This window comes from Manis pentadactyla, chromosome 1, assembly GCF_030020395.1.
Source record: "Manis pentadactyla isolate mManPen7 chromosome 1, mManPen7.hap1, whole genome shotgun sequence".
Classification (NCBI taxonomy): Eukaryota; Metazoa; Chordata; class Mammalia; order Pholidota; family Manidae; genus Manis; species Manis pentadactyla.
In genome coordinates this window covers 132,278,509-132,295,324 of record NC_080019.1, presented here as the reverse complement: position 1 = coordinate 132,295,324, position 16,816 = coordinate 132,278,509, and the positions used below count along the sequence as shown (strand labels likewise).

At 33.0% G+C, this 16,816-nt stretch overlaps 1 protein-coding gene across 3 annotated transcripts in view; it reads left to right on the top strand.

Annotated features, from left to right (window-relative positions):
- NCAM2 (neural cell adhesion molecule 2) overlaps window positions 1–16,816 on the top strand; it is a 504,953-nt gene that overhangs the window by 311,554 nt on the left and 176,583 nt on the right. For all 3 annotated transcript variants that reach the window (XM_036881527.2, XM_057501625.1, XM_036881529.2), the window contains 4 exons: window positions 3,096–3,170; window positions 6,411–6,617; window positions 8,537–8,680; window positions 15,259–15,396. In XM_036881527.2, the coding sequence (XP_036737422.1) occupies window positions 3,096–3,170; window positions 6,411–6,617; window positions 8,537–8,680; window positions 15,259–15,396 (564 nt within the window). The remainder of the gene's footprint in view (window positions 1–3,095; window positions 3,171–6,410; window positions 6,618–8,536; window positions 8,681–15,258; window positions 15,397–16,816) is intronic.

The window sequence follows — 16,816 nt, the reverse complement described above, 5'->3', positions numbered from 1 at the left end:
AGTATCAGTTTAGGAGAAACAGAAAAGAGACTCATGTACCTTCACTTCTAGAAATTTATGTTTAAATAAGGTAGAAAAATGAATATAATTATTAACAATGTTTCATTTGTTTAGTAAGAATGCCTACTGATCAAATATATTATTGATACCATGGATGTGGCTATCAAAGAATGTTTTGCAAAGTTATTGATATTTTAGTTTTGCTTTGAGGACAGAATATAGCCATACTGTGGACATGTGTAAAAGGGACACAAAGGTAGAAGAAATAGTTTGAGCAAATGCACAGTGGTGGAAAAGTGTGAGTAAGTGGAAAAAGGGTATGAGTAACTAATCCTAGTTGTCCGTAAATACAGAAACCCTGGGAAGGAATAAATGGATATGAACTGGGAAAAGTAAGTTTTCTTTCAATTAAAATTTGTGTAATTAGTAATTGAACAAAGCAAATCCATTTTAAAGACTTTTAAACAGGCAAGTGAATTTAAATAGTTCTAGAAACTTATGCATGCAACAGTTTGAGAAATACTTCCATGGGAAGAGAGACTGAAGAGATAGAAGTCAGAAAAATAAATATAGAATCTGATATACCACTGTCTCAAACATCTTACTTTAAAATTAATGAGTGCAAGTTTTAGGGAAAGAATGTTCATTAGGGAATGAACAAGAATGCATTCAAGTACTGTTAGCAGAGGTCATATCTCCAAGATGAAAATTGATTGATGGTGACCAAAAATGGAATATGAACAGTGAGCAATTATTGTTAGAAGGAGAATGGGTTCAGTTTGTTCATAGGAAGTTTGGATTAAATTATGTTATTCAACTGAATATTAGCTGAGAGTTGGAAATTGCATGGCTGGATTTTAGCAAAGCACAAACTGAAGTACCAAGGAGAAAAGGAAATGATGTCGTGAAATAGGATGACTTCTTAATGGAGAAAGTAAAGGGAGGAAAGAAAAGGAAAAGATGAACAGAGTCAACAACTTCCTTTTTTCTTTCAATTATATAATTCTTTTCTACCTATTCCCTTTTTTCCATAGGTATGCCCAAACCTTCCCCAGTTTATAAAACCCCTGACCACATTCCCAGAATTGTGGATCCCCAAAACTCTTGAATCTATCTTCAGATTCAAGCTTGTTATAAGGGCAATCTCAAATTCCTTGACTTAAGCAGTTTACCTCTGTTGACCCCATTATACTTAAACTAAGTTCACCAAGGTGTTTACTTGTTACTTCTCAAAAGGAAAACTCCTCTTTCGTGAATTCTCACTGTATTTGGCATTTTTTTATAGCTTTTAGATACTTGTTTGTCCCTTAGTCCTACTAGTTTTCTTCCTATTATTTCTAACTTTTGTACTTTTTTTAATCCATTCTTTCTGAAATACTAGACTTGCTTGAACACTTTGTTGAGCCTCTGTAATGTGACAAGCACTCTCTGAATATCAAGGATTATTAATAAACATAGGATCCAAATATAGAGGGAGAAGAAATCCACGCAGCCCATGCCAAGTTTCCCAGTTTTCCTAAAAAAGAAGGAATTTATCAATGATAGAGAGTATAAGGAAGCACATTTTTAAGAGTTTAACATGTTTGACAAGTTTCTTGATATTTTAATCCTTTCTCAAGTTTTTGACTCCACATTTTATGTCTTTAAACATTTTCAACATAGTTATGTTACATTCTTAGTCTAATTCCATTTTTTGAAATTTTGTGTACCTATTTATCCTATTGGTTGTTTCAACTAACTCTTGCTTACAGTGCCATAATTTATTATGTATTTTATAATGTCAGAATGTGATTTTAGGTTAAAGAAAGCTTTATTTATAAAAAGCTTAACTAGTCTGGGCTGATGATGTACTTCTGCAGGGGATTTATCTTTGCTTCTGCCACTTAGCTATGAGCCCTACATGTGACATTGTTTTTCAGTTAAACTTCTCAGCTTGGGGTTTCCAAAGAACATATGTTTATATTTAAAACCCCAACCCCCCAACCCTGGGATATGGCAGAACTGTGATTAATATATTTAGGGGGAAACATTGTCTTCCATACAGGCCAGGAGAGATTTGTCATCGCACTTTTTATTTTTTTTCCCAATGGGCTGATGTATTCTACATCCTTCTCATACTAAGGGTGAACCTTACTCTAGTCTAGTATTATCTGGTGTTCTATAGCATCCACTTTTTGAACAAGATTGGATCCTATCTCTTTGAAGTCTGTGCACCTTGCACCTTTTGGTGACTATGATCCAGAAATTCCCAGTGTCGACTTATACTCTAGTTCTAATTTTTTCTCCATTGTTTTCCCTTGAGTCTCCATTACTTTACTGAATTCTCACTAGTTGTGCATTTCTGGAAGCAAGGTATGGTAGGAAAGGTTTGGGGGAGTGGTCATACTATCTTGTCTACCATATTAGTAGAAATATATATATTAAATATAAATACAATATTTATTAAATATTGAGCATAATTATAATTATTTTCCAAACTCTAGAATATTCAGCTGTTCTATTTCAAATTTGACAACAGATTTACTGAACAGCTCTTCTATTTTATTGCCATTGTCCTGGTTCCTTCACTTAAGTTATCTTGTTAAAATGAATGTTCATTCCCCTCTCTCTATGCATTGCTCCCTCCCTTCTATGGATGCCTCCTTTTATGGAAATACTTCAGTAGGTAGTCAAAATGTAGTTAATTTATATTTGTTATTGTTGTAATGACAGTGTAGGATTTACTCTTTCAAGCAAGGTTCCAAATGTTGAACAAAAATTTTCTTTAGCTATTGTTCAATCTTGAAGCACATGTAAGACTAGCATCTAAATACAAAACAGCTGTCTGAGTATGAATTTGTTCATTTACTTAACAAACATATTTCAACATATTCACTTGAGTAAGTCCTGTAATTGGTCTGGTTGTGAACGGGTAATAATGTAACAGACATAATGTTGTTGCTTTTTAATGTATTTTATAAAATTTCATTTCTCTTTACAGGTAGCAAAAATGGGGGGGATTATTACTCTTTGGATTGTGCAGTTTATAGATCATGTAAAAATCTTAGAATTCATATTTTAAACTGTAATTAATTGTTACTCAAAATTTTTTTCAGCTCTTCTTCAAGTGACAATTTCACTTAGCAAAGTAGAGCTTAGTGTGGGTGAATCTAAGTTCTTCACATGTACAGGTATGTATTCTACAAATTTTTCATTTAACCTGTTTTATGCTTTAATTATTCAATATAATTTATTGGCAAAATTAAAGTCATGAAAAACTTAATTCTCTAAAAATAAAATATTATCACTGGATTTATAATGATTGGAAAGTACTAGCAACCATATTTTGCATATTCAACACTATGAATTTTATTTCTATTATTTTCAAGTTATTAATTTTGACTATAAAACTAGCTCATATACTTATTAACAAGTATAATGTATTCACAGTAACTTAATTCAAATATTATTCCAGTCTCAATAGTAATATTAGGATGAATGTAAACATTATAACTGAACCATCTTTGTAAATATTCAATGAATAAATTATATATGGCACACTGCACTATAGTTACACCTGAATGAAAATTTTAGGACAAAACATTAAATTCTTCTTTACAAAAATGATTTTTTTTGAAAGTGCAAAATAAGTTCTTTAATCTGAAAAACTTTTGCAGGATTTCTGTGACTATTAATGAAGAGAATCCCACATGATGCCTGTGGGAAATTATTTAGATCTCATTCAATTTGATCACGCACATACAGAATTTTTCAGAGGACATTTAAATACTTAAGCATCAAGTTCAAAGTACTGTACCACTCACAAATGAACACTTTCTACTTATATTTACCTATATCATATTCACTTTTATGCATACAAGTCTTCATACCTAAACTTTTAAAAAATACTTATTTAGTTCCAAAATTGCTTTTTAGAGTTTTTAAAATTGTTTCTGTTCCTGATTATACCTGAGCAATTCAAAACTGGTTTAGCATAACTATTTCTGTCATAAAATGCGTAATAAAAGTTATCTTAAGATCAGCATGGCTTTTTAAAATTATTATTAAAATTAATGAAAATAGAAGCAGTTATAACAGTATTTTATTAATCATATTTAATAGCATATATATAAACATATATATATATATATATGTATATAAATATATGCACACTATCACACCTCATGAAAAAATGATAGGGACCATGAATCTTCATGTGTTTGCCTTCATAAAGCTCTGAATTTATAGCTCTATCGATGCATATTTTTGCATATTGACAAATGGAAAAACAGAGAGCAGGGGAGAGATAAGTTTAATATCATTTATTATGTTAGCAGAGTTTGGCATAATAATGTAAGTCATTGTTTCTAAATCTCATCTATACTTTATTTACACAAATTCATGCATTTCGCTCATACATTTCAGTTGTATCACATAATCACAGAATAATGAAATAGTCTAAAGATAAATTTTGAAAATATAATGAGTTGTATTATTTTCTTGCATTTGCATATCACAATGATATAAAGTATATATAATGTAATTGCATCTGCATGTATTACATAAGGTCAAATTAAGATATAATTTAAAAGAATGAATTAACATCATTCAGTGGTATTTAGTTTTACTCTTAATAATGTCAAATAATTATTATTTTTTTATTTTATATAAAGATAAGTAATCAAGAGCTCTACTGTTGTCTTGGAAGTGACCTTACTTACGATAAATACAGTAGTAAAACAATAATCTAAAAATGAAAACATGAGAAATCATTTAAATCACAATGCTTCTATAGGTTTTTCTTCTACTACAGTGTTGACATGACTCTAAAGTTTGACACCCTGAAGCATAGACATTCGAAACTTAATGAAATAAATGTCTTAAATTAAACTGAAAGGTTTCAAACCCTCAGAGAGCTAAATAAGAATGTGTTATATACAGCAAATGAATTTTTATTCTACATTTTTAAGAGAATAAAAATTGTAATCTAATTAATTAATTTGTCCAATAATCCAGTCTTTATAAAATAACATGAAAAGCTTTATTGCAAATTATTATTTATTAGAGATGCTAGAAAAAAGAGAATAGTGATTGCTCTATGAAAACCCAAAATAAACTCTACTTGATAACAAAATTTTATGCCATAACATTAAGAATGAAAATATCCAGAATATATCATAGAATATTCTTTATAATATTCTGTATAAAATGAGATTTTGTATTGTTCAGATTTAGAGTGATGTTCATTTAAATCGCTGTTTTGTAACTTCTCAATGGATGGAGGAATTAAAACCAATACTTCCCTAAGTGAGTTATCCTATAACCACTATGGTTTCATGGTCCTATTCAGAAAAACTGAAGATAACATAACTAAACTCCATTAAGATATAACTGAACTTTCTTTCATTCTTTTTGCTCAAACACTTCTAATTTGATACCAAAAGGAGAATAATATGTATCTAAAGGCATTTCTTGGGAAAAAACAAGGAACGATTTTCTTCAAAGAGGTCTTGCAGATGTTAGTTAAATCTATGCATTTTCCCCTGGTACTTTTGAGTTAATAGTGTAGGCTGCATCCACAAATTATCTCTCAAGTAATTAGGTGAAATGCATCCTTCTGGTGACTAAAAGACTTCAGCTTTTATGAAGGGGATAATAACCTAGATTCTGAATTGGAAAACTTAAATAAATGTTTACCCTGTAATGTTTTGGTTGTAATTGCCTAGCAGTATAAGTACTATTTCAATGCATTCTAATTATCATAGGATTAAATAGTTAACAGTTTTAGATTAAGATGATGAAACTACTCATTTTTGTTGGGAAAAGAGATCAGGGCTCCATTTAAGAAATAGTCATTAGCCTTATCTGTATAAGTTTAACAACTTAGAAATCAATTCAGAATTCAGTATTATCAAAAGTCAAAGTTTATTTCATATAAGATTTACATTTTTATGAGCTCTGCTTTATCAGGGGAAAAAAGTGCTTTCTCCTGATCCGAGCAAAGGGAATTGAGTTGACGAAATCGTATTAGTAATTATGTTTCAGTTCAGATATATCTAACCAGATATAATTTATGCCTGACACAGTGGCCAACGCAGTTTCATAAATTAAGTGTGGTAATAATCCTAAGATTACTATGCTAAAATTTCAGCTAGTAGAGCTCAAATACTGTACTGGAAGTTTCCTATGGAACTTTTGGGTTTTGCTTATTCAAATGCGATGGAAGCCTCAGCGTTGGATAAGGAAGAATGAACATATGTGCTAACATTTGTGTTTGTTTTCAATTTTCTAAGATTTTCAGATTTCCAGTCTTTTCATATTTATATATTTTTTCTAAATTGTTAGAAGTTGTTACATAATAGTAAATGCCAATGCCAAAACAAACACTGCAAACATGTTTCTAAACACTTCTTTTCCATGGGTTTCTGCAGCAATTGGTGAACCTGAGAGTATAGACTGGTATAATCCTCAAGGAGAGAAGATAATTTCAACACAGAGGGTAGTGGTGCAAAAAGAAGGTGTTAGGTCAAGATTAACCATCTACAACGCAAATATAGAAGATGCAGGAATATATCGTTGTCAAGCAACAGATGCCAAAGGACAGACTCAAGAAGCTACAGTTGTTCTGGAAATTTACCGTAAGCAATGATTTTATTAGTTGATTGAAATTGTAACTGAATAAAAATTCAAGCAAAATAAAATCTATTTAACTAAATGCTAAAATTTATTAAGAACTATGTGCTAAGCAATGTTCTGAGACCATTACAGATACCAGCTTATTTATATTTTACCATAGGGCATTTTTAAAGTAGAATAGATAGTAGGTAATGGTTGGCTATAAAAATATAGATGTAGCCAATTCTGTTGGTTAAATGATGTAGATGAAATGTTTTAATTTTCCAAGGTCATTAGAATCTGATATAAATAGAAAATAGTTTATTTAATGGTATGAAATTTATTGGGAGTACTTTTTCATTTTAAAATAAAAGGTCGTGATTAGGACAAATGAATTTACATGTGTGATAACAGGGACCAGTCCAATATGAGAACTGGAAAAGGATCAGTGAGTAGGAATTGACAGAGAAAATGCCAAAAACTCATTAGTGGGGAGTAATATCTAGCCAGATCCTTCATTCTGGGGATTTTCATTAACAAGATTTTCCATACTTACATTTACTCTTAAGACTTGACATTGATTGCTTCCTACATTCCTTTCTCTTCTCACATTTAGGGATCGTTGACCTGCTTGGGAACACTGTTTGTGAAGCCCGTTGTCTCCCTAGGTTTGAGACCAGCCTCTCTCACTCACTTGTGTGTGTGGCCTTGAGCAGTTGCTCACCCTGTCTCCAGTTCCCTCATCTATAAAATGCCTACAATAGCAATACCTGTCTCACACACGGAGAACGCATAGTGTCGTTCTGAGGCCTACTTTAGTATTGTGTGAAGTGCTTAGAACAATGCCTTACCTTTGATATGTAGTGTTGGTAGTTAGAATTTCTCTGAACTAAATTATAAACATTTTAAAAATACTAACTCATAAGGCATCTCTTCCTCATGGCTTTGTTCTATAATTCTAGAAATATATGGAAAAAAAGGCAAAGCTTTCCCATGGCCTGACTTCCTCTGGTTGACCAGGGCAGTTTGTTGACACGTTGCTGCCCTTACTTTTCCTGGTTTGTCCTCCCCTCACCCATCATTTCTAAACTCTTCAAGGAAAGATATTTTCCCTCTTTATGTGACCCTTACTGTACCTATTTTAAATAGCAAGAAAACTACATTGCAAAAACTTAATAGGCAAAAAACTAAATTGAAGCAGTCATTTCAGAGGTATGGTACCTGGAAAATCTTTCATAAATATTTTTTTCTTGGCAAAAGCAATGACATAGTTGAATGAAAATTTCTCAACAAACATAAATATCCATGTCACTTAATAAATTTCATTAATTTATTCAACACACTTGTTAGGTGTCTACCAAATGGCAGACAATATTCTAAGACCTAGAAACTCAGTGGTGACTAAAACAAAATGTCACTGGCCACTTTGTGCTTATGTTTTAGTGAGTAGGGACAGACAATAAGCTTGAGAAAGATGTAGAAGCTAAACATACTACAGCATAGAAGTAAAGAAATTAGGTGGGGTAGAAACACACAGTTGAAGTTTTAAGGGAGGTGCCTATTATGTGGGGGTCAGGTACAAATCCAAGGGAACTCAAGAGAGTGCACATCCCTCAGGATGAACATCTAGAGTATTCAAGGAATTTCAAAGAAGACAGTTGGTCTGTAGCATAGAAACTAGGAAGAGAGAGGAGAAATTGTTTATGAGGGTTCTGAGGCGGGCTCCAGTTGATGTGGGGCCTAATAGGACATTGTAAGAACTTGGATGTTCTCAGTAAGGTGAGACACTCTCAGAGAAAAAATGAGATTATCTGGTTTAAGGTTTTGAAGGATCCAGATTTAACTATTGTAAAACAGCACCAATCAACACAGATTCTGTAAAGTGTTACTGGGAGAAATAAACAATAATACTTCTGTGGTTTGTTTTACTTTCTTGATACAGAAAAACTCACTTTCAGAGAAGTGGTATCTCCTCAAGAATTCAAACAAGGAGAGGATGCAGAAGTGGTTTGCCGAGTTAGCAGTTCCCCTGCACCTGTTGTCAGCTGGTTGTATCATAATGAGGAAGTCACCGCTATTTCCGACAGTTAGTATTTTGGTAACTCCCTAAGTTATATGTTTTAATAATGATACTGCAGTTCTTTAAAACACAGAATCTACCTGACTAAATATAGAAATTAGAATTTTTGACGCTAAACACCAAACAATTTTCAGAACCTTAAAGCTGTAAACTAGGGGTTGGTAAACTATGGACCTCAGGCCAAACTGAGCCCCTCTGCTGTTTTTCTAAGGTGTTATGAGAATACAGCCCCACCGTGTCATTGCATGTTGTGTATGGCTGAGCGGTTGTGACACAGACGAGTTGGCCTATATGGTCTATAATAGTTATCTTAGGGAGATTTACAGAAAAAGTTTGCTGACCCCTACTCTCTATTCAAGGAAAAAATTTCATACAAATGTTACAAGGATACTAAGTAAATGAAGCAATCAATCCCGATGCATTAAATGTCTACATGTTATAACTCAAACATGATACCACAGGGTCACTCCATGTAAACTTAAAGTAATGTCTATATGAATCCTATTTATTATTCTGGCACAGTTCTTTCAAAGGCACTACGTGTTCTAAATATTATTGTAAAATGCATATGGATAATAGACAGATAAGTACATTCATTCAAATTGTCTTCATGATTTTGATTCAGACTGAGCTAAAATTCCAGAATAATATGACATCAGAAATAGAAAGCATAATTTGCTTATATTATGCTATTTTACCAATGTGCATTGGGAGCATTTTCCATTTAGAGTATTTTTCAGTGCACCTGCATTGCATAGAGGTACAAAATAATTGAATCTTCTTAAATACTTTCCATCTTGGATGATTCCATTGTGCGCTTCTAAGAGATGAAACTTCTACAGCATAAAGGAGAGAAAGCAGAAAGTATCTATTTTTTAATATATACAGAGAACATATCATAATCATCTGTAAGTCATTTTTTTTATTTTGGAAAAGGCTTTTGGACTTGGCAATTTCAATGCTTGTCAGTTATTGACTAAAACCCTTTTTCTCTATTATAATAAGTAAGTGAGAAATAATAGTTTATCCTCTTATTTTATTTTAGGTAACTGCTTTAGATTTTATTTAAAAATTTCATGAATAAATTGTGCGATGTATTTTCAGCATTTTTCCCCTCAATAATAAAGGAAAGGCAGTTCTTTTATAGCAGTTAAATGACAATGTCTAAACATTTTCAGAGTGCCCAATCTTAGGCTTCAAATGTACATCTGGTTTATTGTAAGTCTTAATCACAAAGGTTTTGAAATGAATTATGTTTTTAAAAATACGCACAGAACAAAAGCCACAAAGGAAAGCAAAGCTTGATGGGCAAGGGTAATGTTGACAGAGGAGCGACGTTCTCTGCGACAGCTTACACGTCTTCTCAGTAACCCTGGCTGAGATGATGTGAAGCTGAATCCAATTATGGCTCTGCTCCTCCCCTTGTCCCTGAAGCTTTGAACAACTTTTCTAACTGTTCTGTACTTAATTTGGAGTCTTCATCTGTAAAAAATTTATTATTATATCCATTTAAAAAATGGTTGTGACTTTTAAAAAAGACATTAGTTGTATAATAAATATCTGTTGAATAAATAGAATATTTAGCTCTATATAGGGTTCTTAAATAAGAGTTCATCTTTCTCATTCCTTTTCAGTGAGTTTTTAAATCTTGGGAATCAGTTTTATCAATATTATATGCATTTAGGCTGTATCTAGAACTAGAAAATCCAGTGGAGGGGAAGTGATTATATTGGAGTTAATCATGAATGTAACACTGAGCTACATGGCAGGCAAAACAACAACAATTATTATTATTTTACTTTTTAACTCTGGGATATAAAGGATGTAGGTGTAAGGGCAAACATTTCTAACTTTTTATATTGGGGTAGCTTGCCATGTCATTCATTATCGAACAATCTGTATATTCATAATGGATTTATAGGAAACAGTATTCTTCATCTGATTACATCTTATATAGTCTCTTATTAAAGCTGATGCAATAAGCTTAGTTTTATAACTATTAAAGGAACGTATTGGGGATTTAAAATAATGTAGCGTGTTCAGTTAACTTTCTGAAGCCTTAATGTGGTACAGGAGTAAACTGTAGAATCTCCAGATGAAATCAGTTGAAGGTTTAGAAATGTCCACCTTTTTAGCCAGGCTTTGGTAGCAGCTGTGTGGCAGGTAATTAAAATTCCAAAAGAATATTTGAAGTGAAGGTTTTCAATGTTGCTTGTTGGAAGGAGATTCACCTGCTAAAGAATCCAAGCATTCAGGGAGTAAAGATGATATTTTATTGTAAAACTTGAATATACTGACTTAGTGCCACTTGTTGGAGGGCTATACTATGGCAGATGCCCATTCAACTTCAGCCAGTTTGAAACTTATCTCTGAAACTTTGTAAATTCTTTGGTCATTGCCTAATGAAGTACCATTTCAGCATCAAAAACTAGATAAAATCATCTTGTTTAATGGAAATTTTATGTAATCACCTTCCAGTGTAAAAATTAATTCAATAGTTTTCAAATGCCTAGTATATGCCTTATGGTATGTTAGATGGTGGTTATTCATGGATAATAAGGGAAACAAGTTCAATGTCTTCAAAATACTAATAATCTAAAATACTAAAAAGCTAGGGTTACCGAGAAGATGTGTAACCTGTCGCAGAAAGATAGATAACTCATCAAAAACAGGTATGCTGAAGTCTATGATAAGGAAAGTGTAGTGATAGAAGATGATAAAAATAGAACACCTGAACTAGTTAGGGCAGAGGAGGGCATCCAGGACGATTGCTGGAGAGAGACGGGAACTTTAAATATGAAAAGGGATTAGCCAGGCAAAAAGCAATGGAGACATTCAGGAGGAGAGAACACTGTACAGTACCCCAGAGGGAACAGATAGCATGAATGGCACTTTTCAGGAACTGGAATACGGCCACTGTAACTAGAATGGATGAATAACTACAACTACAGAATACTTATACTAGTAGATAAATATAAACTGGGATTTCTTAATGAAAGACTAATAAGAAAGGAAACTGAAAGGAAGGTTGAGCCAAGTCAACATGGCCTTGACATCTCCCCTAAGGAATTTGAAATCTATCCAAAGAGACATCACTGAAGGATTTTAATCAAAGAAGTAATATGACCTCTATGTATTTGAGAGGGATATTAGTGCTTCAGTGAAGAGAATGAATCAGATAGGAGTCAAAGCAAAACTCCAGGCACTGAGAACAGTTCAAATCCTAATGAATAATTGCTGAGGGAGAAGGAGATTTAGACTAAGTAATGATAAAGGGAGAAGTTATAGGACATGGAATTTGGTTGGATATGCAGGTTGATGGAGATGGAAAAATCAAGATGAGTCAAGGAATTTGACTTGGGCAAAGAGTTCCATGTCTTACAGAGTTTGTCTTGGGCAATGAGCTCCATGTAAATACACATGAAGACTGAATTGGAGAGTATCATATGATCAATTACATGTGGAGATGTTGAGCTAAATTTAAACATACTGGGATTGAAGTAGATAGCAACCCTTCTCAGTAGGTACATCTGGTAGACGGTGAAACAGTGCTGGAGTTTATATAATGGTCTGTCTGAAGAAACACTGTGAGTCTTAAAATAGAGATGGTAATTATGATCATAAGAATAAATGAGACAAACCACACAGTGGCTGTGAAATGGGAAGAAAGAGGACTTAGAAAGTAATCTGGTTAAAGAAGCATAAAGCAGATACCTTATTGGGTATTATTTAATTTCATTTATTTTTCTTCCTGCAATAATGAAAATTTGGGTTTCTGTATAATTGAGAGAAACAGGTAATCTCTAATTGTTAAATAGCTTTAATACCCATTGTCATGTGTGATTTAAGCAGTGCTTTCTTTGAATGTTTCTTGCAAACACATATTGATATACTTTGGTTTGATATTTTGCTAACATCATTCCATGAACTATATACAGATATTTAGAATTTGATAGCCATTTTTCATATAGTCTGCTTTGCATGTAGAAAAATTTTGAATACTTAAAATATATCATTGTGTAATTTAGATTTAGCAGGTAATTGCTGTTTTTGTAATCTTCTAATAGTTTGACACAGGAAAAGTTATGTATTAAAATAGCCATTTGAAACTAAAATTTTGCTATTAGAAGAAACACTGATTTATTTATATTAAATTATATATTATATAGGTTCTCTCTTTTTATATCAAGTGTTGCCCTCCTGCCTAAAATAGTTCTTCCCCTTACTATTTTTCCAAATTTAATAAACTATATTAAAAAACATTATATAACCATTACAGTTAAAGAACTATAACCATTATAGTTAAAGGATGATACAGATTTTAGCATATAATGTTACAATTTTCTAGGTATGATTAAGTGAATCTCTAAATTTGAACTTTTAAAATTTTAGTTGCTTCTCATTCTAATTTCTAGTCACGCACTTGAATAGAAGATCTTTCCTATTGACTTTAAAACATTATGAATTGTTCGAAATTCTGAGTTTCTCCAGGTCTTACTGTGAGTTGTACTTTAAAATCTCTTGCCGGTTGCCTTTCTTACTCGCTTTGTCTTCCCTTTGGTGAGGAAACTTACCAGAAGAAAGCATCAGCATAAACACTTTTGTCTCTCTTCTTAGAGTCAACTGAAAGAAAAATAAACCTCAGTGGAAAGTTTACGTAGTAGTCCCCCCTTCCCTGTGGGGGATATGTTCCTAGACCCCAGTAGATGCCTGAAACTGAGGATAGTACCAAACCCTATATAAACTATGTTTTTTTCCTATATGTTTATACCTATGACAAAGTTCAATTTACAAATTAGGCATAGTACAAGATTAACAATAACAGTGCAAATAAATAGTTCAAAGATAATAAGATACTGTAATAAAAGTTATGTGAATGTGGTATCTCTCTTTTTCAAAATATCTTGTACTGTAGTCACTCTTCTTTTGATGATGTGAGATGACAAAATGCCTATGTGAGGAGATGAAGTGAGATGAATGATGTAGGCATTGTGACATACTTTTATGTTTAGGCTACTATTGACCTCCTGGCCATACATCAAAACTCGGATCATCTATTTCCAGACCATGTTTGACCTTAGGTAACTGAAACTGTGGAAAGCAAAGCCACAGATCAGGGGATCCCTATGTGAATTGGATATCCTGCCCTGAAAAGCAGTCTGTAGCTTTATAATTAGTATTTTCTGAAAGATCCTCTGAATCTACACATTTCCCCTTTCAATTAATTATCTCTTGCTTACCTTTTAAATAACCTCTTAATAGTCTGATCACTTTCCCATTTACATGTCTGGCCCAAACTTCTCCCTTTGCATTAAGGAGTTACTATGGCTAATGAACCTCATGAACTGAGCCCAAAGGTGCCTAATACAACTGCAGATTATTTCTCACCCATTCAAAGTCCAATTGACAGGAGGGGTAGAAGGAATATTCTACCCCATGCATCTACCCAGTGATCTGGGCTGAGGGGCTTGTTCTGGTTTCTCATGTGGCTTCTACATTTCCCTTAGCTTCTCTATCAAACCAGCAGATAGGGGAAGGGCACTAAACATTGGAACAAACATGAAACATAACCTGTAACAGTATAACAGTAAATATCTCAGAGATGGTCAGCTTAAAATAATGGCATTTCTACTTTACCAAAGGACTCAAAGGGGTTGAGGATGTGCCTCTCTTTTTCAAAGAATCTCAAATATAATACCTAGCAAATAGATAATGTTCAGTTATTTCTATGAATGTATTAATTAATGAAATTTAGTATATTGCTTTCACAATGTATTTCAGAACAGGACTACATGACAGAATATTCTTTTACTTGATAAGAAGAGAAAAGGTTTTAACATTGCAACAAAATTTTGATGATTAAGAACTAAGGCCAGATATTATAGGAAATATTGTCAGGCTGAGATGCTGCTTAGGCTAGCCAGATTATTTTAAGCAATCAGCTAATGCATGCCTTGTAAAGCTTATTTTTGTATGTGTGCATGTGCATACACTCACATAAGATGGAATCTTGAAATAAAATTAATGAAGTCTCATCTGTTACCTCCCAAAATGGATTATCTAGTATTTAGAAAAAGAATCCTGCAAATAAATTTTGAGATATGACCATTTTTATATGTCCCTATGTGACTTGAATATTACTTTATCATTTAGCTGCCTTCTCAGGGTTTCCAAATTATTAGCTTAATTTTTATGTGAGGAAAGATATTCAATCAATTTCTGACTCTTTTCCATATCCACATTGCTACATATTTGCAGTAAAAATGTCCTCATGTTTGCACTGCCTAATTTCTCAGCATTGTTCTTTTGTGCATCGTTTCTGCATTCAGAGCACCAAGGGGGTAATCATAGCCTAACCATTTAATGTGGAAATAAAGTATTGAAGGTATCTTAGAGAAAAGTTGTAACAAGGCAGTGTGCAATGGAAAAACTGAAGTCATGAAATTACATTTTACCTAATTTGAATTTGTTTATGAAAAATTTGAAAATATAAAAAATTGTATTTTTACTCTTAGCAGTTTGGAGCACTCTGGACTCTGCCTCCCAGTACTGATATCGTTTCCTCCCCTTTGCTTGCTTTCCAGATCGGTTTGCTGTGTTAGCCAGCAATAATCTGCAGATTCTCAACATCAACAAAAGTGATGAAGGAATATACAGGTGTGAAGGAAGAGTGGAGGCTAGGGGAGAAATTGACTTCCGTGATATCATTGTTATTGTTAATGGTAAGCAGAGAATAATTTGTACATAATTTATTATTGCAGTTTAGCAATACGCTTATTGACAGGGCAACTGTATAAGCTCAGTACTCAAGGCATCCTTAGTAAACCTCTTCTGTCCCTGCATGAAATCTCCCCACCTCTATGACAGCATCTATTACAACACAACAGCCTCAAGGGCAGGATCTGTGTCTTATTTAACACTATCATCCTCTTTTACAGAGTCTGAAAGGGAGTAGCTGCCTTTTGCTGGCTTTGTGGTTGTTGAAAGAATGCCAAATGAAATGTAGTAAAGTATTATACTAGACTTTACCTTTAAATTATGTGAATTACTTGTTACTTAATCTATTTAACGGTATTTGTAGGTTTTCTCAAATTAAATTTAATAATTGAATCTATAAGGACATTAAGAACTAAATTTATGGCATCTCAATGACATCTCTCCCTCCAAACTTGGCTTCATCTGCTCTGTTTCCTGCCTGTGTGAACATGACATTCTGTGAGGCTGGAGGATAGACTGAAGTTATCCTATTTGCCTCCTTCTGGTAATATGATATGTTATGGACATGCCATTTGAATTCCTTTAACATGACTCAGGTGTACTCTTATTTTCTTTATCATCACACCTACCATTAAGAGTGTTGCCCTTTCAGACAATTTTTTGCTTTTTTCTTGAATTTCTGCAAGTTGTTTTCTTTACTTTCAATCTCACAGTTCCAACACTCTCTCCATCAAACTTTACAATCCTTTAAATTGTCAATGATTCCCATTACCTTCAAAATAAAATCAGTAATATTTTTCATGGTGTGGGAAACTTATGACCACCAGCCACCCTTCCCTAGCATTCAGCCATGAGGAGCCCATGCTTTATCCATATGGAAACACTAGTAGCAACATTACACAAATGCACTTTATTTTTTTTCTTCTACATTAAAATAACTAGTTAGCAATAAATACATTAAATAACTACATTAAATATAACTACATTAAAATAACTAGTTAGCAATAACCACAATCATAGAATTCTATAATCAGAATGTAATTTGCTCTTTTTTAGAATAGACAAAATATGAAGTTAAAGAGTTAGCCGAGGTTTCCTATGAGTTAGGGCAGGGACAAGGAAATAAAAATCTGTCTTTTTTCATATCCTGTCCCACTGCCACCGTAAGCCATCTCTCCAGTTTCTTGAAGAGATTGGAGAACAGTAGGAGTGTCATATAGATCATGTAGATCTAAAAGAGTTATTTAGTCTTTTTTACTTGAAGCAAAGGTAGTTTAACTGCAAAGGGCATGCTGAAAGAGAAAGGGAATATTAAATCACTGCTATTTATTCCTCTCCTTCTCAAAGTCTATAATTAATTGGGATTGGTAGATAAAATAATGAACTAGACCAGGTGGTATGCCATGGAAAGCTGCAGGTTCATAC